Source organism: Rhincodon typus, chromosome 12 (genome assembly GCF_021869965.1).
Source record: "Rhincodon typus isolate 14 chromosome 12, sRhiTyp1.1, whole genome shotgun sequence".
In the NCBI taxonomy this organism is placed as follows: domain Eukaryota; kingdom Metazoa; phylum Chordata; class Chondrichthyes; order Orectolobiformes; family Rhincodontidae; genus Rhincodon; species Rhincodon typus.
The window spans coordinates 64,679,708-64,707,643 of record NC_063343.1 but is presented as its reverse complement, the minus strand read 5'-3'; the positions used below and the strand labels follow the sequence as shown (position 1 = coordinate 64,707,643).

Below are 27,936 nucleotides of genomic sequence, written 5' to 3'. Positions count from 1 at the left end.
AACTTCCTCCTCAGCACTGGCTGAGAGGCAATTTAAAAAAAAATCCCCAGATCAACCTGCGCATATAGCTCTGTCTCAGCTCCGGAGTGAAGTCTCCTGTGCTGTAGGTAGCTCAGCTCAGCTCAGTTTTAGTGGAGACTGTCTCATCATGTCAGCCGACGAGCAGCAGAACGCTTTGTTGAATAATTCACAGCAAGATATTGTTAGCCACACCAGTATGGAAGCCAGGACTACTGTTACCGGCCAGAGGTAAGATTAGATCATGGACAACCCTTCTGTTTTAACATCTATAAGAAAATCTTTGTGGAATTGTTTGCTGGTGAGACATTGAAAAGATATGCTTTCTGGAGGGACTCTAGCTATGCAGAGAGAAGTGGAGTTAATATTTCTAGTCTGGTATAACTTCAAAACTCAGATCTAGGTACTATGTCCTGAAAAAGAATTAAATCAGGCTGGAAATATTAACTGCCTCTCTCTCTCTCTCATGATGCCATGGGTATCTCCAGCATTTTCTGCATCTTTTTCAGATTTCCACCCTCTGGAGTGTTTTACCTTTTTATTTGCTGCTGCTTAGTGGAGCCTCATGCGTGAGAGGTGCGCAGTCTGTGAAACCTCCTGAGGATGTTGTAGGGTTAGCTTTATTTTCTTTGCGGGGAATTGTCTTTCTATTTCTTAAAACAATCAGGCTTTGCCAGCATTTGTTGGTAGTCCCTAATTGTCACTTGAGCAGATGGTAGTGAGCTGCCTTCTTGAAGCACCGCAGTCCTGGGGATAGAGGTAAAGTGGGGGGAATTCCAAGATTTTGACCCAGTGACAATGTGGAATTGTGATATAGTTCCAAATCGGGATGGTGTGTTCCACTGCAGAAGATTAAGGCACTTTTAAAACAAAACTCTGCCTTCTGTGGTAAATGTAGCTGATCATTAAAGGAACAGGGGAGTGGTCCCCAGTGACAAAATTAGAAGTTGCTGGAAAAGCTCAGCAGGTTTGGCAAAATCTGTGGAGAGAAAGCAGAGTTAATGTTTCGGGTTGAGTGACCCTTCCTCAGAATTGTGACATTTTTGTGCGAAATGAACCATTTTCTCTTTAATGTCACTACGTGGAACGTGTAACAGCTGCTCAGATCCAGAATCTCAATAGTTCTAGCTGGGATCTGAATGTAGATTTTTGCTCACTTTTCTTATGCACCTGTGCATTATTTTCTTTGTATTTTAGAGCCAATTGTCTTGGTCAAATTATCACTCAACCAACATCGCACACAATTTAAAAAAAAAAACGTGATTTGGTCATTTTATTAGATTATTGTTTGTCGAATCTTGCTCTGCAATCTGTGGCTGTATTTTCTACATTACTAACTTTAAAAGGACTTCATAAAATTCATTCTACGTTTGCAAATCTTTCTCCTCTAACCTTTAATTCTTGTATCTTTATATATTGCAAACCCGGCGAAGTTATGCCAGATTCTGGGAGCAAGCGTCAGTTTTCTTTGGATGGTTCAGTCTCTACACAATGGCAGCTCGACTCTTTTGTGTGAAATGAACCATTCTCTCTGTTTAATGTCTGCACAGGGGACTTAACAGCAGCTCGATCAGAATCTAAACAGTTCTAGCTGGGATCTGAGTTTAGATTTTTTTTTTGTTTGTTTTTCTTAGGCAGCTGTATATTTCTTTTATTGTATTTTAAACTTTGGAGTCCTTTGAAGCCTGTCAGATCTTACTCTGTTCCCTGAAGCTAGATCTCTGCCTTTCAAAAACATCAAACCAGCCATGTAGAAAAGAGAGTCTCTTAAAACAAAAATGTTGATGCGGCTCAGTGCAACCGGGGTTTCCCCCACCCCCCCCCCAAAAAAGGTTTGGCTCTTAGTGTTATTATTTGCCAATTTTAAACAGGATTGCCAACATCACTGAACAACACTCAGACCCACAAACAATCACTCCACCAGGAGTAGCTATTGAGCCACGAATTGCTGCTGATTTAGTGCAGATTTTGCCTGTTCAGCCAGGCTGTTGTTCATGGTTTGAGGACTCCAAATCTTGTCTTCATCTGCTCACTTATACATCCTCCCCAACTCTTGGGTAGAGCATTCTTTTTCTTTATTTGTGACCATGGTTGAGAGACGTTGCAAGTGAATTCAGTTCTGAAAGTAAGCAGAAGGAACAAAAAGTGAATTTTTTCCAGAGGGGAAAAGCCAGTTTTAAAATCCTAGCAATAAAGTATTTGCTCCTTAGTTCCAGAGTACTGGCCTCCAGCACTCTGTGTGTTTGTACCGAAGCTCCATTCTGAACTGCAGAAGACAGTCGGACCAGTTTGTCCCGTTCACCACATTTTTGTTTGGCTTTTCTTTCTAGGATGGAAATGACTGATTTTGGTTTGGATCTCGACTGTATACCTTCAGCTGGGACTCCCATTCAGCACATGCCATATGCAATGCACTCACCATACTCACACACACTAACACTCAGAGACATAGGCATTCACACACTAACCCTCACACACACACACATGAATATGTACTTGCCCATTGCACATGCACAAACAGTTGTGCAGAAATGCACAGATGCCCACACGGATACAGAACACCCACACACAAAGCACATGCCTTGTGGGCATTGGCCGGGAACAGGATCTTTAGCTATATTTGAATTTTTCTCCTAACTCCAGAGTATCACTGAGCTCTTTTTTTTTTGTATCTTTTTTAATTTTCTGGGTGCGAAATACTTTCAGTCATGTTTTGAGCTGCTATGAGTTTGAACCAGGTACAAAGGATAATGTCTGGATTCAACTGGTGTTGAAAAGTTTACATGTTTAAACAAGTGTTTCCTTTGAAGGACTTATTGTCAAACAAGATCTGGATGGATCTTGGTACATACATTCACCATTGTCTAGGAAGGGATTTACATTGCAACGTTATGTTATTAAATTATTAGATGTGGATCATGTGTATTGGGATGTCACAATCCTGTAACTGTAATTGACTTTGGACGGTGAATGTTGATCTTTCTTTGGTCATAAGTGCACGGGGTCTACCTTCTACTGAGTTTGTATTCTGCACAGGTTAGGATGTGATTAGCAACTCAGCTCTTTCCTGAGACTCTTTATTTTCTCCTTTAGGCTTTAGCTAATGTTTTAAAATAAAATCAGGGATTCGGCAATTAACACGAACGCAGGTAGTAAAACAAAGAAGAGTTAATGGGAGCACGTACCTTTCTTTTCCCAGCTTTGCTGCCTCTGCCAAACAAAATGGCTGCCCTTCTGTTGCCAGAATGTTCTTTTGAGATATCTTAGCTGAGTCGAAGCTGGAAAGTAATTCCACAAAAAAAAACCTGTGAAACAGTCTCATAATCAGGCATGATCCACAAGTTACACTTTTCATTTGGCTAATCAATAAATGGGCCATTTTGTTTGGGGATGTTTCAGGGGAATAATGCCAAAATGGCATTTCCATGGCGCCAAAATGGCCATTGTTCTGCCAGTGGGTGCAACGGAGAAATTATGAAAACTGAGAGGTATATTTTAAAAAAAAGTTTGGTGAATAATTTATCTAGAGACGGGAAAAAAGGGGACAAAATAAACATCTGTAATGCTTTGAAATGAACATACAGGATCTTGATCTTCAGGTGTACCCGAGGAGTTAGATCAGGATGTTCCATTTACTAGTTTTACCAGTTTTTCCTTTTGGCCATCTGAGACTAATAAACAAAAAGGTTTCATTTAAATGTTTAAAAGGGTGAACTCACTGAAATCACGAACACTGTGCAGAAAAACAGATAACACAAACAGTCATACTTGGAAATGCATATACAGGTCATTCTTGAGCTTTATTTTGAAGTACCCAAAATGAGTTGGACCAGTATATGTCATTTGCAAGTATTACTGATATTTTCCCCCAACTCATCCTATATTTTGAATTCGCATTCTGGCTGTGTTAATCCTTTCCAGTCATCCTCCTTAAATGTACAGCAATCAGAACAACAGGGCGATCGCTGGAGGAGCCAGACTGGGGAGCAGCACTGAATTGGCTGGCTCTTTCGAAGAGCCAAAGCAGCCAATGGGATGAATGGCCTTTATTCCTGCTGTAAGATTCTGTGAGGATTCGAGAGACTGTTTAAGTATTTAAAACAATTTTGTGAACCAACTGCGCTGGAGTAAATCCTCAGTTTCTGCCTCGAGTGGACTGTAGATCTAATTATATCAGGTCATAAAACCTGTTCAGTTTTCACTTTAGTTTATCTTGCTGCAATGCCATACTCTATAATGGAGTGATCCACTGGCAGATTACTGTCTATTGCTGGTGAGCACTTGCTAGTTAATTCAACACTTATCCCACTAGATTTGATTTGTAATCCAGGGTAGTTCATCAAGATGGAATTATTTTCTTGCCCTTGCTGGCTTCAGATGCCTCTCTCGCTCTCTCGCTCTCTCTCCAACAAATAGAGAATAAAACAGTTTTTTTTAACAGAATATAGGAGCAGAAGCAGGCCATTCAGCCCATTGAGTCTGCTCAACCCTGAAGCTTTTGATCAGGGTACCTTGGTGTGTGTCAATAAATATTGAGCAGGAAACTGGGTGAATGTTCTGCTACAAATGAGACCAACTGGGTGAAAAAAAACATCAGAAAAGAACCCTAGAGTGATCTGAATCACTGAGCAATTGTTTGCTATAAAGGCCAGTGGAATTCTCCAGAATTCCTGACTCAATGGCAGTTGAGATTGTTTCACTTTCAGGCAGGAGGGGTTTTCCACAGCAATTTGCAAAAACATTCTTTGTATAATAGATCCAAGTCATTAGCATAATAGTTCATCCAGAAACTCCATCATGCAGCTCCCTGAATATGTCCCAGTCGCAGAAACACCTCAAATGAACAATTCTGCTCTCCCAATCCTTCCAGAGGAGAGCCCTAACACACCACCTTTAGTGCTGCAACTCACCCAGACTTTTAGAATCACAAAATCCCTACAATGTGAGAACAGGCCATTCAACCCATCACCGATCCTTGGAAGGACATCCCACCCCAGACCCATCTTATCCCTGTATTTCCTATGGCCAATCCACTTAACCTACACATTCCTTGACACTATGGGGAATATCCCATGGACAATCCACCTAGCCTACACATCTTTGGACTGTGGGAGGAAACTGGAGCAAACTCCACACAGACAGTTACCTAGGGCTGGAATCGAACCTGGGTCCCCAGTGCTGTGAGGCAGCAGTGCTGACCACTGAGCCACTGTCCACACTTATTATCTTGACCGTTGTTCCTTGTTAGGGCAGTGAATATTGTCCAAGGGAAAAGATCACCTGGAGTAATACAGGGGGTTGATGCACAGTTTAAATCCAAGAACCTGGAGTGATTAATATCTACTGTTACCACAAAAAGTTGCCCCTCTTAACCACGACCCCTCTTTACCACCATGTCCATTGCCCCTGTTTTTTCTTCACCGAGGTGACTACTGACTCTTGTTTGCATCAGTTGAGTGGAAAATATTTGGGACTTCCCTGATGCTGTTTGATCTAGAAAAGTCCGAATTCTAGAAACGCAACAGGAATTGACCAAATTCTCATGAGATTCACAAATTAGGGAGGGTCTTGTTGGAATCTTCGAACTTGGACAACAGTAATATTTGACAGAATGGGTTCAATAATGAAGGTTTTATGCACTGGGTAGGAGAACAAAGCCCTGCAGCTATTCACCAAACATCAATGGAGAGATGGGGAGAGATTGTGATCTTGAGATGTGAGTAAACTTAAGCCGTGGATGGTAGGCAATATTAATACAAAAACAGAGCTAAGTTATATTGTTTGATTCGCACTTTCTTAGAGTCTGGTTCACTGAAACAGGTCCGTCGTCTGAGCAGATATAGCGGACTCTATTGTACCAAAACACAGAAACCGGCCCTTCAGTCCAACCAGTGAATGCTGACCAAGTTTCCCAAACTAAGCTAGTCCCACCTGCCTGCATTTAGCCCACAGCTCTCTGAACTGCTCCCATCCATGTATCTGACCAAAAGTCTTTTTAATGTTGTAAATGTACCTGCATCTATCACTTCCTCTGGAAGGTTATTCCACATATGAATCACCTTCTATGTGGAAAATGTTGCTTCTCCACCCTGGGTCCTTTTTATATCTTTCTCCCCGCACCTTTAAAATTATTCCCTCTAGTTTTGAACTCCTCCCATCCTAGGTAAAAGACCTTTTGCTGTTCATCTTATCTATGCCCTTCATGATTTTATGAACCTCTGCAGCATCATACCTCAACCTCCCATGCTCTGGTTGAAACAAGTCCTAGCTTATCCAATGGTCATATATAAGTTACATAATGGTTATATATAATGGCTACATTACTGGGTTAATCCAGAAACCTAGACTATTGGCCTGGGCACATCAGTTTAAGGCCCATATAGACACAACAGGGGAGTTTTAATTAATTTAATTAAATATATTTGGAACAAAAATGTTAACCTCGTCTGTTGTGATCATAAACCCACCAGATTTTTATTAGAAAAAAACCCACCGCTCTGGTTCACTAATGTCCTTTAGGGAAAGAAATCTGCCATCCTTACCTGGTCTGGCCCACATGTGACTCCAGACCTATAGCAATGGGGTGCACTCCTAACTGCCCTCTGAAGTGGACAGTCAATCCACTCAGTTGTTCATCACCATCTGCCCAAGGGCATTAGGGATGGCCAAGAAATGCCAGTGATGCTCACCTTCTGAGAATTAATTATTTGTTTTTAAAAAAACGCCATCCTAGAATTAATAAGGACAATGGCTAGGTGACTGATCCCTGTATCAGCTGATTGAGTATGGGGGAAAAAAATGTCAGCAGTAAATTAGAAAGGGGAACCTCAATGGGGTCATCCAGGATCATCCTGGGAGAGCTGACAAAATTGAGTCTGAATTCCCCCACACACCACAAGGAACAACTGGAAGGAGAACTAAAGAGATTGACAACTTTCTAAGTACCAGCGATGAAGAGGGATAAGGGGATGGTGTGGGAAAACAGCATTGACGTGAACTGGGAGACATGGCCGTACTGAATGGTGGAGCAGATTGATGGGCTCGATGACCTACTCCTACCGAAACAGTCCTTTTACTGAGCAGTTAAACGAATGTCATGAGATTTAAGGGTATTGGAATGGGAGGGCTAGTTATGGTGAGGGGGAATCAAAGACAGTTTGGTTAACAATTAAGAGCCAACCAATCCAGCAAGAGTGTACCTGTTGACTATCCAACTGGCTGTGAGAAGAATGGGGTTGTGGGAAGAGTTGGAAGGCCACATGGTGAAAACACCCAGCATGCATCTAGACAGAGTTATGGCAACTCCTTTGAACTTAGCATTAATGGTATTCATTCATTGTTCTTCATTACAGCAGCCGCACCTGCTCCAAGGGTCTTATTTGGGGTGGTGTGACCGTGTTGGCGGCCATGCTGATCGCCGGGCAGGTTGCCAGCGTTGTTTTTCTGGTGAAGCAGCAGAGCACGATAACCCGCCTGCAACAGACGACCAATCTCATCCAACAGAAATACACCTCAAACCGGAACCGATTCTGTATGTACACCGTGCCCCCTTCCCCAACTAACTGTTATCGTCTAAACCAATCTGAGGGGTGGGGGTGGGTGTGGGTGTGAGCAGAGCAACAAAGAACCAATTGGTGAATAGATTGAGGAAGACCACATCAGCAATTGTAATTTGAATTCTACCAACAGAATGATTCACAAGTCTGAGTTAAACACCACCTCCAGATGATTCCACTGGGGACTCCCATTTATGTTCAATTAGTCGCCATGGGGGGATGGTTTGTGGTGATTGTGGATGAGTTGGACTATTCTCTTTTGGAGCAGTTAGTGGTGAGGAGAGATTTAGTAGGGTTACTGATTGCTACGTTACTTTTCATGCTGTAACTAGGAAAAAACATTGGGTGCTTTGATATTACATGGTGGCCTAGTCTTTGAAACAGACCATTCATCCCAATATTTATGCTGAACATCAGCTTCTTCCTGGTTTTCTTCATCTAGCCCCATCAACGTATCCCTCTATTCCTTTATCCATCATTCGTTTATCTAATTTCCTATCAAATGCATCAACGCCATGGACCAAATTACTCCATACAGCAATGTATTCCACATCCTCACTGTTCTCTGGATAAAGTATTCCTTACTCTTTTCAGAGGGAGAAAAAAGTTCTCCTGATTTTTCTTACTCGTTTTTAATTGTGACTTCCTCACATTTGTGATGCCCCAACACCCCTTTTGGTGAGTTGAACTAACTTTGTCTACCCTACCAAACATTTTCATAATCTTCAAAACTTCCATTGGATTGTTCCTCAGTTTCTCCCTTCTGGTTGCAGATAGCCACAGGATATAAAATAGCTTCCAAAAACGCTATGGGGAGTGCGAGGAGTTGATATGACCTTGAACTCACAACCTGTGATGGTGGTGGAGTCAGATTATGTCAGAAATTTCAAAAACCAAATGGATATTGGAGAGGAATAATTTGCAAGCTTCTGAGATTAAAGTCAGAAGTCGCATGACACCAAATTTATATTGCAATGGGTTTACCTGAAATCACTAGGTTTTGGAGTGCTGTGATTTCAAATAAACCCTGTTGGACTATAACCTGGTGTCGTGTGATTTCTGACCTTGTCCACCCCAGTCCAACATCAGCACCCACACATTAGAGTTTAAAGCTGGGTGTGAGACTAGATTAGATAGTTCCCAATTGGCTGCACAGCCTCTTTCTGTTGTAAGGTTTTAGATTTTTATAATTCAAGGCTAGAACTACTGCCTGCTCTATTGTTCAATGAGATGATCACTGACCTTTTTCCTTCCCTAATCGATCCACTTTGGCTCCATAAGTCTTCTGTAATCCACCTAAAGCTTGGATTTTCAAGCTAGTGACTGCTGGAATTTGGATTAAACATATGGGACATGATCAGAATCTGCGATTCAGAATGATGACAGCCATTGTAATGTTAGTATCCTAGCTCTGAAGACTGATATGGAAAGAATAGATTGTTTCATCTGCTTTTCTGTCACTTTAAGGACAGGAGGGAGATCCTTGGAATTTTCTTCACAGTCAGAGATGTCTGTGCATTTAAATCTCACTGCCAACTAAGAGGAGGATTTTCCAACAAGTCTTTCCACAGCTTAAATGCATTATGGCACTTTGCCCATTTGAGGAAAAAAATGCTTTAATGCAGGTCAATACTTGTACACTGGTGACCAAGATTGTGGGGAGTTTACCTTTTGTAGAATAGACCCCATGATCAATCGCTACATTAATAGTGCATCAATATTATAGCATGGCATCTAGTAGTGAATTTGGATATATGAAAATATTTAAAGTCTATCTGCCAGCATGTCCTGGATTCCTTGGCAGTCTTTCTCCAGTGTTCATAAAGTTTCCAAGGAAGATTGTTCATTGGGGGCGATTTGAAATGAAAGTAGCGTGTGGGAGGTGATAAAGTTTTTCTCTGGTCTTCACAGTAGCACAATAGGGTCATGCAGAAGAACTGTTTCTGTTTTGCATCTGAAGTCCTCCTGACCTATGAGAAGGCCATGTGAAAATAGTGCGGAGTTGGGAAAGTACTGGAAAATTGATTTTCCTGCTCAAAGAAAGCAAGGTTCATCATCATCCTTCTGAACCCAATTCGCACCCCCATCGGGAGACCAATGTTCAACCCCCAATCTTCCTTTCATGTTGGCACTAAGTCGTACTAATAAAAATGCCATTCTCTTCTATTTTGTTTTTCAGCACCTAAGCCGATGATGCATGTCAAACCTATGATTTTGGACATGCCCATTGCCTACATTGACCCAAATGCAGAACGTCCAAAGGTAATGTCCAACTTAGAGAAAACCGCAAGTGCTAGTTCTAGGTTATCTCATGTGCATTTTTTTTTTATTGGATCTTGCTGTGCACAACATTGACTGTTACTTTCATGTTGGTCAAATGCAGAGACTGATCTCCAAAACCAACTTGTTGGATGAATAGATCTTCTTAGAATTCTAATTAGCTGTTGACACTTGTCTCAACAAGCTGGGAGGATGGGAGAGAAGATGGGCTCCTCCCTTTCCGTTCTGTCTCCCTCACTATGCCCAGGAACCTATCATGTTTCTTACCTATAAAAACCTCACCATATCATGGGCAGTGAAAGCTCCCAAATTCAGTGGCTGAGCTTACCTCTGCTAAAATCATTTTTGGATTTAATTCCACCAACTTGATGCTCTCCATCCCATTTTTGACGTTCAAGATTTTCAGATTGTCTCTTTGCTAATCTTGATGGTGATCATATTGACCTGGCTAAGTCTTTTTCATGGCCAGCTGAGGATTAAACCGGGAACAGCCCTGCAGTATGTACAATAGACACAGTAGGAGCTTCTGCACCTAGCTGAGAGGGCCTGGATTCAACCTGTCTCCTGAAAGGTGGCAGCTCTAGTACTTCCTCAGGACCAGAAGCAGCAATCTGAGAAAATTACTCTGTGCCAGTTAACCTTGCGGTGCCTAAAATTGACTGTAATCATGTGGACAGGACCGGAGCAAGGCATTGTGGTGCATTTTGATTTAAAAGTGCTTTATAATGGTTAGTTAAACGTGGAAGTGAACAGTCATTTTGTTTTTTTTTTCAATATTTATTTTCTAACAGACTCCGAGACCCACTCCTGCCAAACCCCTGACTGTGCTGGAACAAGTGCGGGAACTGCTGAAGGTATTGTTGAAGGGGAATCTTTTCAAAGCTGTTGTGAACCCATAAAATGCTGTTTGTAGCACAATGGGAGACCATTCAGCCCATCGTGCCCATGCCAGCTCCTGGAAAGAGCTATCTATTTAGTCCCATTCCACCAACTGCCTGCACCTGGAGCGACTGGCACATCAGATACATGGGAACACCCTCATTCCCCTGTCTTGGAGATGCATTGTTTTTCCTTCAGCGTTGATGGGCCAATCTGTTGGAACTCTGAAAGCACTTGGGATGTCTCTACATGGATGGCAGCAGTTCCAGAAGGCACCTTATCACCAACTTCTCAAGGGCATTTAAGGATGGGCAACAAAAATGTTGGCTTAGCTAGATACTCCCAGCCCATCAATGAATTGCATAAAAAGGCAATTTGAGTGTTTATGCAAAATCTTTTGAGCATTTATGATTTAATCTGCTACCACCCATTTCTGGCCATGCATTCCAGCAAGTCACTGGGTTGATAACCTCCTCTGGTCAAAGGAGACCATCCCCTGCTCTCCAATTATTTCACATAACCTGAAGCTGTTCACCTCTGACACCATATGGAACTGGCCGCAATGTCCCAACTGGAGCTGATCTACTGATTTAAAAGATTGCTGAATGACATTGTAAATGTCCAGGACTGCAGGGAAAACGAATGGTTAGTGCACAGGGGTAACAAATTGGGGAGCTCCTTCGAAGAGCTGGCCCAGGCTCAATGGACTGATTGGTTCTGTAGCATCAACTCACTCTCACATCGTGACCTAAATAGAGCACTGTTGCCTCACAGCGCAAGGGGCAGAAGAAAGATCATGGCCAATTTTCTCATGGACTCTGCTCCACTTACCTGCCTCTTCTCTATAACCCTTAAGACCTTTACTGTTCAAAAATCCATGTATCTAGCCAGAGATCAGGTTTGATTCCAGCCTTGGGCGACTTTTTTTTTTTGGTGGAATTTGCACATTCTCCACCGCCTACCCCAAACCCCTTCCAAGGTGCTCCAGCTTCCTCCCACAGTCCAAACCCGTGCAGCCTGGGGGAATCGGGCAGCTTAGCATGGCCATGGTGTCCAGGGATGTGCAGGCTAGGTGAATTGGCCACGGGAAACGCAGGGTTACAGGGATAAGGTGGGTCTGGATGGGATGCTGTTCAGAGGGTCGGTGCGGACTCAGTGGGCCCAATGGCCTCTGGCTTGCACTGTAGGAATTCCGGAATTCTAGAAAAAGGGCACAAGTTATCGAAGGCTTTGATAACTCTCAACTTTGCCATCCATGGTAAAAAGGAAGCTCGTGGACGCTGGAGCTATTTGGGTGTGGCCCGTACTTGGCTTAGTATAACTGGAATGAAGAGTTGACTGATGGGAAAATGGTCAGCCAAATGATGACATTGTCTTTGACTTTTCATTGGCAGAAAGAGAACGCAACCAACGAGATTCCAGAATTTAACAGCACTTTCTCTGCCAACCTCGACCTGCTGCGAGATAGCATGACGGAATCTGAGTGGCAGGTTAGTGTTGATGATACTGAATTATAGCACAGACACAGGCTATTTGGTCCATCTGCTCCATACTGGCTTCTACACGCTAAAAAAACTACCTGCTATAGTACATCCCTTCACCCTACTAGTCCAAACCTTCTATTCCTTTCTCCCAAGTGATATCAATAAATATTGTGCACTTATTAAAGGAAATTAACAGGTATTCATCAGGTGTCTGTCTGGCTTACCTTCTGTAATTTTCACCCCAAATACCCCCCAGTGGTAGTGAATTCCAGATTCACAACACACTTTCTCTGGTGAACAAAATAAATCCAATAAGCCGGAGAAATTTAACATGTTACACATTCACTCCTCACTTTGAATTCCTCTACAAAGTAGGAATCGGAAGAGTCCATTCAGCGCATTGGGGGCTTACCGCACAAATAAGTGATGTGCTTGATGGATTTTAGTGCCTGTGTGATGTCAGGTATATAGGCTGATGTCTCAATGACTGTTGGATGATTTCAAACAGCGCATCCCTTTGCTGCTCAAAATAGACAGACTGACAACTGTATTCAACCAGCCCATTTATTGCAAAACTCAGAACTTCATGTTAAATGCGGTTCTGTGATTGCGCAGCACTTACTGAACAAGCCTGAGTGTATTACAAATTATACTCTCAACAAATTTAACACTATCAGTCAAACTCTTAATGTGGCTTCCTTATGCTTGCTAGAAGGTACATATACTCAGACACAGGGACTTGTCCTCTCCAGGAGAAAGGAACATCTCCAAGTATTACTCCTGTTTAAAATTAAATACAACTGCCTGGGACATTAATTCCATGGTACGTTCTTCACTTGCCAACCAATAAACACTTTTTTTTTCAAATTGTATAAATTGATGTTCCCTTTGAAATTTAGCATTCTTGCATTTGCCCTGATGAGTGCGGGACAAAAAGTTTTGATGCCATTCAGCTTTTGTTTCAGTTGCACTCAAATTTAATTCCCTCACTTGTTGGCGGGTAGGGGGGGAAATCCCACAAACCGGTTCTAATGACCCGTGCCCAATTCATAAAAGCCGACAGTTGATATATCTTTGCTGTTTACAGGACTTCGAAACTTGGCTCCGAAACTGGCTCTTTTTCCAGCTTATTCAAGAGAAGATGTCTGCTCCAACCAGTGCACCCCGATACGACCCTGAACCTGAACCTGAACCTGAACCTAAACCTAGTGGTATGTGACTGTGAGACAACAAGGTGCAGGGCTGGATGAACACAGCAGGCCAAGCAGCATCATAGGAGCAGAGAGGCTGACGTTTCGGGCCTAGACCCTTCATCAGAAAAGGGGGAGGGGAAGGGGGTTCTGAAATAAATAGGGAGAGAGTGGGAGGCGGATAGAAGAGGGATAGAGGAGAGGATAGGTGGAGAGGAAACAAACAGGTCGAAGAGGCGGGGATGGAGCCAGTAAAGGTGAGTGTCGGTAGGGAGTTAGGAAGGGGATATGTCAGTCCAGGGAGGACGGACAGGTCAAGGGGGCGGGATGAGGTTGGTCGGTAGGAGATGGAGGTGCGGCTTGAGGTGGGAGGAGGGGATAGGTGGGAGGAAGAACAGGTTAGGGAGGCAGGGACGAGCTGGACTGGTTTTGGGATGCGGTAGGGGGAGGGGAGATTTTGAAGCTTGTGAAATCCACATTGATACCATTGGGCTGCAGGGTTCCCAAGCGGAATATGAGTTGCTGTTCCTGCAACCTTCGGGTGGCATCGTTGTGGCACTGCAGGAGGCCCAGGATGGACATGTCGTCTGAGGAATGGGAGGGGGAGTTGAAATGGTTCGTGACTGGGAGGTGCAGTTGTTTATTGCGAACCGAGCGTAGGTGTTCTGCAAAGTGGTCCCCGAGTCTCCGCTTGGTTTCCCTGATGTAGAGGAAGCCACACCGGGTACAGCGGATGCAGTATACCACATTGGCAGATGTGCAGGTGAACATCTGCTTGATGTGGAAAGTCTTCTTGGGGCCTGGGATGGGGGTGAGGGAGGAGGTATGGGGGCAAGTGTAGCACTTCCTGCGGTTGCACGTGCACGTGACTGTTCTGTATTTCATTCCTTGTCCTGAAGGGGGTGATCTCACAGAGCTGGCTCACCTTCAGCGTACATTGGAAAGAATGAGGGTCTTGCATTTATTTGTTTCACGTTCTAAGGGCATGCCAATGCAAGTCTTGGGCAATGGACATCTTCTGAAGTACAATCACTGTTGGTCTGCAATGTTGACCAATGATTGTAGCCTACATGAGTGACCAACCTGTTTGACAAATGGAAATTGGGATCAGTGAGCACAGGTTTTGCCCGCGGGGTCAACGCTACAACAAAAGGCTAGCACTGAAATGGCATGTGTTGCGGTGTAGTGGTAATGTCACAAAATTACTAATCCTGAGACCCAGGCTTGTACCCTGGGAACATGGAGTCAAATCCCACCACGAGAGCTGGTGGGATTTCAATTCAGTTGAAACATCTGGAATTGAAAACTAGTCATGATAAGGATCAGGTGCAGTGCACACCTATCATCTTCTCTAGTGTCCTTTTCAGGCAGGAAAGCTGCCATCCTAGCCTGGTCTGGCCTATATGTGACTCCAGGCCCACAGCAATGTGATTAACTGCTTCCCCCAACTGTTCAAATCAAAGGGCTGTTAGGGATGGGCAACAAATGCTCACTTTGGTAAGGATCACCCGAAGAAACAAATACAGGAATTTGAAGGGGTCCCAAAGACCTGTACAGTTAGTGAAGTACATTTTTAGAGTGGTCACCATGGAGACCATTAAAAATCTCAAAGAGAAAGGGGAGGCCAATATTTGTCCCTTAACCAACTTCACTTGGGGGGAGAAAAAAACAAATTATCTGCTTATTTTCTCATTTACTGTATGGCCTTTTCTTCATTGGTTGTACATTTGAAAAGGAAACATTCATAGACCATAGAACTGGAGAAAAGGTATGGTACAGAAGGGGGTCCATTCAACCCCATCGCATCAACACTGGCTAGTTATACACCTATCCATTATAATCCCACTCTCCAGCACCTGGTCTGTTGCTTTGCTGGTTCCAACACTTTGGGGCACATTCCGGGTTCCTCTGTGAATGAGGTGAGGGTCTCTGCCTCAACCACTAAACTGGGCAGTGAATTCCAGTCACCCACCCACCATCTTCCTCTCGCCCACCCTAATCCTTTTACCAGTCATCTTCAATATGTGTCCCTGCTAGGGAAAACAGGAGGAGAGAGAGGGAAAGATAGAGGTGATGACGTTTAGGGAGCCTGTTCCAGAATTTTGGTCTGGGAAGGTCGAAGTCAATCATGGAAGGAAGAAAATCAAAGATTTGCGCAAAATCAGAATCAGAAGATGGCAGTTAGATTAGGAGGGCCATAGAGCTGGGGGTTCATAGAAGGAGGGGCGAGGGCGTGGAGGGCTGGAGAGGGAGGGGCATGGAGATTGAGGGGTAGGGGTGGAGAAGGGCATGGGCACAGAGGGCCAGAGAGGGAGGGGTGAGGGCACAGAGCAGGAGGGGTGAGGCCAATGGAGAGATTTGAAGTCAAGTCTGAGAATCTTCAAGTGAGACTCCACTAAGAGCCGATAAAATTGCGTGCACTGTGGGAGGGACAGGGTGTGAATCCCATCGGTACCAAGCTGCGCTCTTCTACCAGTGATGAAAGAAGAAAGTTAGAATGATTTTGGTATGTTTGAAACCCCTTCTTTGTTCCTGTTTACAACAGAGAGAAAGATTTTCTCCAGTGTTGCGATGAAGCCAATGATGGTTAGCCTTCCAGAACCTGCAAAAGCTCCAGTATCAAAGAAAGGTAACTTTTCAAAATCCAATGTTCAGTCCAGAGCAAATACAGGTTTGGAAGGGGCTGGTCTGGGTGTGGTGAGAGTAGACCCACGCCCCATCCCAACGTGGAGATCACAGACTCAAATGGATGGACGAGAAAGTCAGGATTGGCATCATGATGTTTTGCACTTGTTCACAGTCACATTGTCCATTGTCCATGTCCATTGTCCAGAACCAGGGGGTTGCACACACAAAGGCAGAACGTTCACAACTAATCTGTGGGAACAATATTGGACCTGCTTTTAGCTCTCGTGGAAGTGAATAGATTGTGAGACTTGATGACTAAATGAGTATCTAATCTGTGGGACACGCTAAGGAGCCTGTACGATTTATTCAAATGCAATTGCACTAGGTTTCATTCAGAAAATTTTCAAGTACAGTCTCTGGGTGACTTTGAGTCATGTGTTGGTGAGGCTAACATGCTGGGAGGAACAGATGACTTTGTCTCCCTCGTGTAGGTCTCATATAGTTGATTCATTGTTACCAGTTGATATACACACACGCACGCACGCAGTTCAGAATCAATGCTCGCTCTGGTTAACATGTATATCCACTAGTAGTGTTAGAGATAACACAGTGTGGAGCTGGAGGAACACAGCAGGCCAGGCAGCATCAGAGGAGCAGGAGAGTTGACGTTTCGGGTTGGGACCCTTCTTCAGAAATGGGGCAGGGGGAAGAGAGCTGGGAAATAACTAGTGAGGAGGGGTCGGGCTGGGAAAGGTAGGTGGGATGCTGATAGGTGAGTGCAGGTAGGGAGTGGTCAGTGGGACGGGAAGGGTGGATCGGTGGGAGATAAGATGGACAGGCTGTGTCAGGTCAAGGAGGCAGAGATGAGAGAGAGGGTTAGTCATGAGATGAAGCCGAGGGTGGGGAGATTTTAAAACTGGTAAAATTCACGTTTAGGCCAGTGGGCTGTAGGCTTCCAAGGCGGAATATGAGGTGCTGTTCCTCCAGTTTGTGGGTGCGTCATGCGAGTGAGGCTTTGAACCAAAGCTCATAATGTGTACAGGGTTGGATTCACCTGAATGGTGCTGGGGATAAGTCATGTTATGTGGACAGACTTGTGACACTGGGATTACCTGCATTAGAGACAAGAAAACAAAGAAGTCTTAATTGAGATTTGCCTTTGATTAAGGAATCAATTTAAAGGAAAGATTGTTTCCTATGGCTGGTAAGTCAATCACAATGGAGTTAAGAGAAACATTTTTATCTTGAGATAGGGAGAATTTTTACCACTGGGAATTTTTTGAGGCTGGGTTGATCTTGCATCTAAGGAAAAGACAGGCAAGTACTGATGATAAAGCAGGGAGTAAAACTGGCTGTTGAGTTGGTTTAGTTTGATCAACCAGAGGACAGACAGATGGGCAGAATGGTCTCCTGTCCTTAGAGCTCAAGGTTCAACCATGAGGTTGTACAACCGCAGAGCCAAGCTGACACGAAAGGCCCTGAATCATTATTGATGAATTGGAAAAGACGACCTGGTTCCAAACAAACTCAGTCACAAAGAGTAATAGCCATTTTTTTTTTTTTTTGGAGAGAGATGATGATTAATTGTTGATGCAGACATTAATGGCAAGAGCCATCGATGAGGGTAATGGTGGACCTTTTGTCTTTGAATCCCTGCACTCTGTGAGAAATTCCTTGCGGAAGCTGAAAGTTTTGCTGAGCTACTTTCTGAGAATAGTTCCGAGTCACTGATGGTGGTATAACATGTCAGTTCAGACCAGGTAAGCACAGCAGGTTTCTCTGTTTTACGGACAACACAACAACTTCTTGGTCACTTTCACTGATCGCGTTGTTTCCACTTCAGTGTCATATTTTTGAATTGCACTCCCAACGTACAGGCTGCTATGGTGGGACTGGAAATAGAGTTGCTGACATTAGTTTTACAAACCTCTGGATAATGGGTCCAGTCATAAATACAACACAATGGTCTATTATGCAATCCTACAAACATTAGCGAAGCAATTAACCATGAACTGCCTCTAACAGCCTGTGAACTGTCTGCCATATCATAGACCCTTCCCAACCTTTTAATCTTCTCCCACAGTTAATGTGCACCCAGACTGATCACTTGGGAAGACAAATTCCATATCAATATTCTCAAGTAATCTTCTAAGGTGCGAATACAGCTTGCATTTGCATTATTTAACACTGGACTTCCATGGATTTGCAAACTATGGATTTAAAGAGCTGGCTGCAAGCTGATCTCAGAACCAAAGTGAGTGTTGGATGTTCCATTTCACCCCAGAGGCTACACTCACTGCCTTTCTCTGTTGTCAAATCTGGGACTGATCTGCTCATCCTGTACAGGGTGACAATTCCAAAGGATTGAGTCCCTTCAGGTTCTTTTGAGTGATTAAGGTACAGCTTTTCACTCATACACCTTCTCAACAGAGACAAGGTCAGAAACCACACGACACCAGGTTATAGTCCAACAGGTTTATTTGAAAACACAAGCTTTCGGAGCACTGCTTCTTTGTCAGGTGATGAAGGAGCAAGGGCTCCGAAAGCTTGTGATTTCAAATAAACCTGTTGGACTATCACCTGGTGTTGTGTGGTTTCTGACTGTGTCCACCCCAGTCCAACAGCAGCCTGGGCACTTAACAGGATCATTCATGTAAGTACGATGGCTACAAGAACAAGTCAGAAACTGGGAGTTCTGTGCTGAGTAACTCACTTCCTGACTCCCCAAAGTCTGTTACCATTGACAAGGCACAAGTCAGGAGTGGGATGGAATACTCCTTCCCAACTTGTCTGGATGGGTGCAGCTCCAACAACACCAAAGAAGCTCGGCAGCACCTAGACTGATGCAAGACACTTCATTGATATGACGTGTACTAACATTCAGTCTCTGCACCACTGATGCACAGTCGCAGCAGTGTGTACCATCTACAAGATGTACTTCAGCAACTTGCCAATATGTTTTCGATAATCTCCCAAGCTGACAAGATCATCTGGTTGGAAGGATAAGGAAAACAGGCACACGGGAACACCACGATCAGCAAGTTCCTCTCCAAGCCGCATGCCATCCTAATATGGAAATATATCACTATTCCTCCACTGCCGGCTCAAAATCCTGAACTTTCCTCCCTAACAGCATTGTGGGTTTACATACATGCCAAAGACTGCAGTAGCATAAGGAAGCATGTTCTCTCCCTCCCTCAGGGACAGGCAATAACTGCTGGCCCAGGCAGCAATGCTCACATTAGTGAATAAAATAAGGAAGTTGCCCATTTGGAGCCTGCCCAGATTTCTTGATCACCTTCTCAACAGGGAGGTCTCAAGCTAAATGGGTGATCTCGTTTCTCAATGTGCCATTTACCAACCTCTCACTCCTCCTCCAAATCCGTTCTTTTACTGGAGAACCTGCGTGAGTTAGCAGAGTTGCAAATCACATCTCCAATAACACCATCCAATTACACAGGCCTTGGAGAGAAACTTGGCAGCATCAAGTTGAACAAGGGGAATAAAAGTGGCAACAATAAAGAGCATTTACTTAATGCCTTTAACATCGTAATGTACTTCGCTGGACTGATTGACACCAAGACACACAAGGAGATAACAGAAGAAACATGGTCCAAGAAGTAGCTTTTAAGGACAAGGTTGGGGTAAGAGCTGGAGAGGTTTGGAAGAGGAATTCCAGAGTTCAGGACCTAAGGCAATTGAAGGAATGGCTGACAGTATTGGTGTAATTAAGGATACACAAGAGGTCAGACTGAGCAGGGTGTAGTAGTCTTGGCACGTTTGGAGGTTACACAGACCGGGGGAGCAGACAGACCATGATGGGGTTAAACACGAGAGGTGAGGATTTTAAAATCCTGAAAGTGGGCTACAGGCAGTGGAATGTGGGGGAAGAAAAGCATCATTTGTGATGTCAACCACTATCTTCCCTCGTTCAGTGCACAACATGGAGACTGAGTGTGAGAGACATCGCCAAGTGAAGCTTGTTCCTGGAGCTTACCGCCCCACTTGTGATGAGATGGGAAATTATGAGGCAAAGCAATGTTGGCCAAGCACAGGATTCTGCTGGTGCTCTTATCCGAATGGAACAGAGATCTTGGGAACATCCACGCGTGGGCGTTTAAGCTGCGAACGTATGTTTGAGTTTTCTTCATCTACGTGAGAGTGTGAATGTGATTTAAAAGTCCTCCGTGTCATGGGAAATGGATTCTCAGACACTGGCGGACCCTTTTGCCCATACGCATCAAGACCTGGGCAACATCCAGGCTTGTGCTGCTAAGGGGTAAATAACACTCAGACTATACAAGAACATCGAAAATAAGAGAAGCTAGGCTTCAGTCCTCCACATTCAGTAGCAATATCATCAATGAATCCCCCACTGACAACATCATAGATGTCACTAATAACCTCAAACTTAGCAGGATCGTTCATGTAAGTACAATGGCTACAAGAACAAGTCAGAAACTGGGAGTTCTGTGCTGAGTAACTCACTTCCTGACTCCCCAAAGTCTGTTACCATTTACAAGGCACAAGTCAGGAGTGGGATGGAATACTCCTTCCCAACTTGCCTGGATGGGTGCAGCTCCAACAACACCAAAGAAGCTCGGCAGCACCTAGGCTGATGCAAGACACTTCACTGATATGACGTGTACTAACGTTCAGTCTCTGCACCACCGATGCACAGTCGCAGCAGTGTGTACCATCTACAAGATGTACTTCAGCAACTTGCCAATATGTTTTCGATAATCTCCCAAGCTGACAAGATCATCTGGTTGGAAGGATAAGGACAACAGGCACACGGGAACACCACCATCAGCAAGTTCCTCTCCAAGCCACACGCCATCCTAATATGGAAATATATCACTATTCCTCCACTGCCGGCTCAAAATCCTGAACTTTCCTCCCCAACAGCATTGTGGGTTTACCTACATGCCAAAGACTGCAGTAGCGTAAGGAAGCGTGTTCTCTCCCCCCCACCTCTCTCACCCTCACAATTACGGACGGGCAAAAACTGCTGGCCCAGGCAGCAATGCTCACATTAATGAATAAAATAAGTAGAGGAAGAAGCCCATTTGGAGCCTGCCCAGATTTCTTGATCACCTGTTCATAAAAGCAATTTAGTTTCGGCCTCACTGATCCAATGGATCACCGCCATCCAAAACTTTCTCAGGGTGTTCCCAATTTCCATAACCCTTTTGTGAAGACCTTTTGCCTGATTTCACTATGAAATATGTCTGTCCAATTTACAGTCTAAGTTCTCTCATTTTAATGTTCCCCACTCCACCACCCACACCCCCCAACATCAGCATTAAGACTTTATCTTTCTTTAGCGTAACATAAGAACATAAGGAATAGGAGCAGGAGTAGGCTATCTGGCCCATTGAGCCTGTTCCACCATTCAGTAAGATTATGGCTGGCTTTTCCATGGACTCAGTTTCATATACCCACCTGCTCACTGTGACCCTTAATTCCTTTACTGTACAAAAATCTATCTATCTTTGGCTTAAAAACATTCAACGAGAGAGCCTCACTGGCATGGAATTCCACAGATTCACAACCTTTTGGGTGAAGAAGTTCCTCCTAAATCTGCCTCTCCCTTTATTGTGAGGCTATGCTCTCTCGTTCTAGTTTCACCCACCAATGGAAACAATCTCCCTGCTTCTATCTTATCTATTCCCTTCATAATTTAAAATGTTTCTATAAGATCTCCCCACCCCCTCATTCTTCTGAATCATTTTTAAACATTTCAATCATTATCAGGCCTCAGGGGAAATACAAGTTCAGTGAAGCCTAAGCGCAGGATTGCACAAGACCCAAGTATTGGAATCTGCAGGTAGCAGGAGTGAGAACTCTTGGGTATTGAGATCAGTAATTATTCGTTAGAGTTATAAATGCCGCTGCGGCACTGATAACCAATGCAGCACACCTTGAAGAAGACTTTTTAAGATGATTTGGATCTTGAATAGAATTGGATTGTCAATTCCTTTGATATTCACATTCAGGTCACTGAATTATATTAATATTCTGTCCTTCCAGATTAGAGAGGCCTGTGCGCATGTACAAGCAATATCCTATGGACTTAAAGATTTGCAAGAGTGTTATAATGTGCAAGGAGGCCCTTTGGCCCATTGTGCCTGCACTGGCTCTTCAAAGAGCAAATTAATAAAGCAGGGGCTGACAGAAAACCAGCCAAACTATTGCAACTACACAAAGGCCATACGCTATATGTAATATAGTGTAATGTACCTTGCCTAACCATTTAACTTCCTCCTACATACATGCTCCCCTATCAGAATCTACCCTTCAGTGTAATTTGCTCTGTACTCTGTGCCCTTTCGAGGATTTTACCCATTCATCTACATTCATGAGGGAAACCTCTATATCAATGTTCCTGGAATTCCAAAGGGATTCAACTCGAAAACATCCAACCCTCCTTCACTATCAAAGATTAATCTGCATAAAGTATATAAAGAATTACCTACAACAGGCTGGATTTTATTGAAGGTTTAATTAATTGTCACTTTTTTTTTAACAATTTCCTCTGCCTGTCTTTAATTGAGATTCATTTCGATCTTTAGGCTTTATAAACTAAGATGATCTGAACGTGTCTGGCTTGGCAACAAGTAAGTAAGCCATTTTTTAAAAAATCAAGTTCATGAATTAGAATTTGAACAGAACTTTCCCACATAGACACACCAAACCAAGTAGTTTCATTGTGTATAGGCTCCTCATAAACCTTCTGACCTTATCCCCTTGTCCAAAACTCTGCTGCCCACATCTCAACTTGCTCCGAGGTCCCCCTGTCAATGTCCTCTCCAATCTACGTTGGTTCCTGTTTAGACAATGGCCTAATTTAACACCCTTATTCCAGTCAATTCCACCTGCCCTTACGTGCGACTGGGATGGAGAGGTGTGAGCGGGTGTGGAAAGGGAACTGTCCTGCTTATGACTGGTGGTTCTGTTTGCAAGTATGGTCTAGACAGTAGAGTGGTGGTAGTATTGCTGAGCTGGTTGCTGCAAGGGTCGGGGGTCAGAGTTCAAATCTCACTGTGGGAGTTGCTTAAATTCAATCAAAGACTGTAGATTTAAAAGCGAGTATCAGTAAAAGTGACTGTGAAACTGTTGTGTATTACCATAAAGAGGCACCTGGTTCACTAATCCTTACCTGTTTTAGCTTGCATGTGACTCCAGATCTAAAGCAGTGTTCTCTGAAATGGCTTAGTGTGAAGGTGCATTAACGGATAAGTAACAAATCATGATTGAGTCAGCAATGCACATACCCAGGGAAAAACGTCCTCGTGAAAGTTGTGTTCAATGGAAATTAGAATATGTTTCAAACTAAATATTAAAGGGCACAGTTTTACATCAGCTTTTCTTCATTGAGTCACCGCCTTGACCTTGATTGTGTTCAAATCTCGCTCTTGAGACTTGAACACAAAATGTAAATGGATTCTGTTGGAGGTTCCAGGCGCTCTTTCAGGTGAATTTAAAATGTCCTGTCAGCACTTTTTCATACTGCTGCTGTCGTAGCCAATATTTATCTTGAATCAGTCCATCAATTTGTCCATACCAAAACCAAATTATTTGTTCATTATCCCTTTGTTGTTAAGGCATGTTTTGCCAGCCACATTTCCTACATTATAAAATAAATTGCACTTTGAAGACTTTTCATTGGGTGTAATGTGCTTTGAGATATCATAAGGCCATGAAAGGCACAAATGATGTGAAATACAAGCCTTTCTTTATTTTAAATCTTTGGAAACGTCTCACAAATGCGGGTACAAAATCCATTTGAAAGCAACAAGAAGAAAATTATTGAAATTGCAAAATGTTGCGTGGAATTTTGTAAACTCATGTAAACTTTCTCCTTAATTTCAGTGAATTAAGAGCTCGCAGTGGACAAGCAAGCAAAATCTGACTGGCTTCACTCCAGAAATTATACATTAATTGCAACTTCTGATTTTTATTAACCTTGGGTATGATTGCTAACTGTTGAGAGCTGACCTCCTTATCTGGCTGATGTACTTTCCATTTTTGTTCAAGACTTGTCCTCATTGATTTTTTTTTTTAAACAGAGAAACAAATTGCCCAAATCTTTGACATCGCTCACTTTACTTCCCTAAAAAGAGTACTATTTCCACTAGACATTCCATAGGAATATTTTGGTCCCATTTCCTTGCAGAGTGTGGTTACGACACATGATTGTGCCCAGTATCATAACCCCCTCCTCAGAAGTTTGTTCTGTTCTCCTGCCAAGTTATGGCTGGAGAACTAGAATGACATTTCACAGATTTCAAAGTCTCCTAAGCTTATCAATGAGTTACTTCAGAAATTCAAGAGACCTGGATTTTAAAATGCCACACAGGACCGATTTAATCGTGTGGATACCAAAGAATTCTAGACTGCTACAAAGGAAAATCAATAACCTTGCAGTGAAACCCCGAGATTAGTAATAGTCTTTTGGTAACACACACAACCTGGAAGAGAACCAAAAGAGGACAATGGTTTGAAGTTGGGTCTCTTCATTAGGAGGTGTTCTGTTGATGAGTTCCAACCCTACTGGCTTGTTCACCTCAATTTGAAATTAAGACCCCAATTCATTCATTTACTCTGGTTTACTACCCTAGACTAACTGCAGTGGTGGGCCTATCACCACATAGACAGCAGAAGAAGATTATCATCACGGCCGCCACCACTTCCTCAAGCGGCAACTGGGATGCTCAGTAAATGTTGGCCTTGCCAGCACCCCCCACATTTGGGTTTGTACGCAGGCAGAAACAGTAAACGTCGGCTTTGCCAGCACCCCCCACATTTGGGTTTGTAAGCGGGCAGAAACAGTAAACGTCAGCCTTGCCAGCACCCCCCACATTTGGGTTTGTAAGCGGGCTGAAACATGTTCCGTGGTAGTTTTGCTTTTTGAAGTGAAGTGATTTTTGTCCACCAGTCCATACTTTTGGGGTTCAAGGTTTGAGCCAGTTGGCGAGATATCACTTTATATTCCCAAGCCATCCTTCACCAGATCTAATTGAAGTGCCCATATTATAACTGTGTACCTATTTTGTTTTTGATTATGTAGAATATGTAGAACAGAAATAGACCATTCGGCTCAGCCAATCCATGCTGATGTTCATACTTCACTAGGCTCTTCTCCCTTATTTTCTCATCTAAATTGACCGTCATAACCCTTCTCTCTCAAAGGCTTGATAAAAGATAACAAAACGGATATAATCCTTATGAGGGACCATCAGCAGAAGGTCATTATGCACAATCACTTTTTTTTAAAGCTGGTATTGTCTGTAAGCAACTTGTGAAAACTGTTATTGCTGCCTGATTTTTTTTAATTATTATTTGTAACTCAATGGTGATCGCTTAACTGTAGATGGGGATAATTATTTTGCAATAAAGGGAGGGAATTCTGTTCTTGTGTTCTATTTTGGACAATAGAGGTGACTAGATCTGGCTTCAAATGAAAAGTTAAGTCTTTGCCTCGTTCTTGGAGCCTAGCAACAAGGCCTTAATCCTTTATCAAGGCCTATGAGTGTGAGTAGTGAATGGAAACGATTTAATGGTAGGGTTGCCAAATTTCCGGGAACCTTCAAAAATGACCAATCAATTGGCAGGACAATGCTAGTGAAGAATCATCATTGGCACATTTCAAAATAATTCTGTGTGTTGTTTCTTTCGAGCCTTTATTGGTGGAAGTGAGGGTAAAAAGCCGGTTTGGCTGATACTGGAGCCTCAGCCCAATCTTGAAGCTACGGGCCTGGTTATTTGAGACGGGTGTACAGGTTGGGTGACCATTGGCAGGAATTTCTGGATGAGGAGATGGGGATAGTAGGTCATGCGATGAAGCCTCCAGGAATATGACAAACTACCATTCACAACTCAGTTTTTCAGTGCTTTTGTCTATTTTTTTGTTTCCTGCACATTCATGTACACAGGATCAAGGCAACTATTCTAGAAAGAAAAAGTGAAATCTGAAAGGCCATGAGAATAAAGACTTGACAAAATCTGCTTGATCTTTCTTTTCTCCAACATACCATGGTACATCACAGTGAAACTCAAACACCGATGAGACTGGTGGTACAAAGGACCAATGTCTCCTCATGTCTATTGCACGCAAGTCTTTAATCACTCACGAAGACAGTTACAAAATAGATGTGCCATGTTTGTCACAACAAAGGAGAAAATGTGTAATTTCTAACAGCACACTCATCAAACCCCACAGCACGAAGGGAGAAATGTAGGGGCCAATCAAGTTGGGAATGACAGTGAGATCCATTATGTCTGTGTAATATGCCTATTTGAAAATTACCTCTTTTTCCCTGTCAATATTACTGCCACCTTCTTTTTCACATCCCTGAATCCAATTCCCTTTTGTCATAAACTCTGGAAGGAGCATTCATGTGAAAATACACCGACAGAAATTGTTTCCAATGTGAAGCCAAAGGGAGAGGCAAAACCCAAAAACGTGGGACAGGACTAAGGCTGGGAGAATGGGGACACAGAAGTGTGTGTGCTACATACAGGGACTGATAGTGACTTGATGATGTCTCTTGTACTGGGGACATCTTAAAGTGCATGCATCTTTCAATAATAATATTAAAGAGGGTGTTGTTCAGAGTTATAGAATCATACAGCACAGAAACAGACCCTTCAGTTCAACCAGTCCATGCTGAACATAATCCCAAACTGAAGAAGAACTTGCCAAATACTATGTTTATAATAGGACGTAGGACAGGCTCTTCGGCACACCATGCCTGTGCTGACCACAATGGCATTGTAAACTAATTCCATCTGCCTGCACATGGTCCATATTCCTCTATTCTCTGCTTGTCAATGTCTGTCTAAATGCCTCTTGAATGTTGCTATTATATCTGCGTCCAGCACCTCTCCTGGCAGCATGTTCCAGGTACCTACCAGCCTCTGTGTCAAAAAAAAAGTGCCTCTCACATCTTTAAACTTCCCCCCTCTTTCCTTTAATCTATGCCCCCTGGTATTTGACATTTCCACCCTGGGGAAAAGACTCTGAATATCCACCCTATCCATGTCCCTCATAATTTTATATTCTTCTGTCAGGTAGTTCCTCAGCCTCCGATGATCGAGCAAAAACAATACAAGTTTTTCCAACCTCTCCTTGTAGGTAATACAATCCAATGCAGGCAATATCCTGGTAAACCTCTTCTGCACCCTATTGAAAGCCTCCACACCCCTTCCTATAGTGTGGGGACTGGAACTGCACGCAATACTCCAAACATGGCCTAGCCAAAGTTCTCTGATAGAGAATGGAAGTTGAATGTGCAATTGTTTGCACGGAGATTCAAAACTATTCATGCAGAAACTGGAATGTGTCTTTGACTATGTGCCTATGAATGTTCTCTCACTGTGGCTGGTTTATCTCCGATTCATGCATTAGGCTAAACTTGAAAGAACCTCACATCTGTGACTACTTACATGGGATTTACAGGACATTCGACCCATCTAGTCCATGCTGGTGTTTATGCTCCACTTGAGTTCTCTCCTGCTCGACCTCACCTCACCCTATCAACGTATTCTTCTGTCCCATTTTCCTGCTTGCGATGGGACAGTTGCTAGCAGTGAGGTTCAGATCTCAAAACATCAGGCACGACAGCTTTAACAGGCCAGAGAGGTTTAAGGAATCTGAGTTCCCTGCAGAATGGAACACAGGAATTCCAAGGTGTTTTATTGATTTGCAACTTACATCGAAAATGCTATAGAACTTTTCTTTAAAAGTGGAAGATTTTTCCTGGATTAATCATTGATTTTAGCTTGATCATTGTACCTGATGATGTTTGTGTGGCTTTGCATTTTAAGGCTGTGCTGTTTTACGTTTTGAACATTCTAATGAAGATTCGCTTAAATAAATTGGTTTTTCTGCTTGTA

The 27,936-nt window shown here is 43.2% G+C and overlaps 1 protein-coding gene across 1 annotated transcript; it reads left to right on the top strand.

Annotated features, from left to right (window-relative positions):
* LOC109916833 (H-2 class II histocompatibility antigen gamma chain) lies at positions 1-27,936 on the top strand. The gene is made up of 10 exons (XM_048603846.1): positions 1-249; positions 7,371-7,549; positions 9,754-9,836; positions 10,646-10,708; positions 12,128-12,223; positions 13,305-13,428; positions 15,953-16,036; positions 19,971-20,165; positions 22,611-22,655; positions 23,911-27,936. The coding sequence occupies exons 1-9, from the start codon at positions 149-151 to the stop codon at positions 22,622-22,624; spliced, it is 939 nt and encodes a 312-aa protein (XP_048459803.1). The 5' UTR covers positions 1-148; the 3' UTR covers positions 22,625-22,655; positions 23,911-27,936.

Coding starts and splice junctions, on each gene's coding strand:
- LOC109916833 (XM_048603846.1), top strand. CDS start 149: ATGTCAGCCGACGAGCAGCAGAACGCTTTGTTGAATAATTCACAGCAA. Junction 10,709..12,127: donor AAGTGCGGGAACTGCTGAAG/GTATTGTTGAAG, acceptor TTTCATTGGCAG/AAAGAGAACGCAACCAACGA. Junction 12,224..13,304: donor TGACGGAATCTGAGTGGCAG/GTTAGTGTTGAT, acceptor TGCTGTTTACAG/GACTTCGAAACTTGGCTCCG.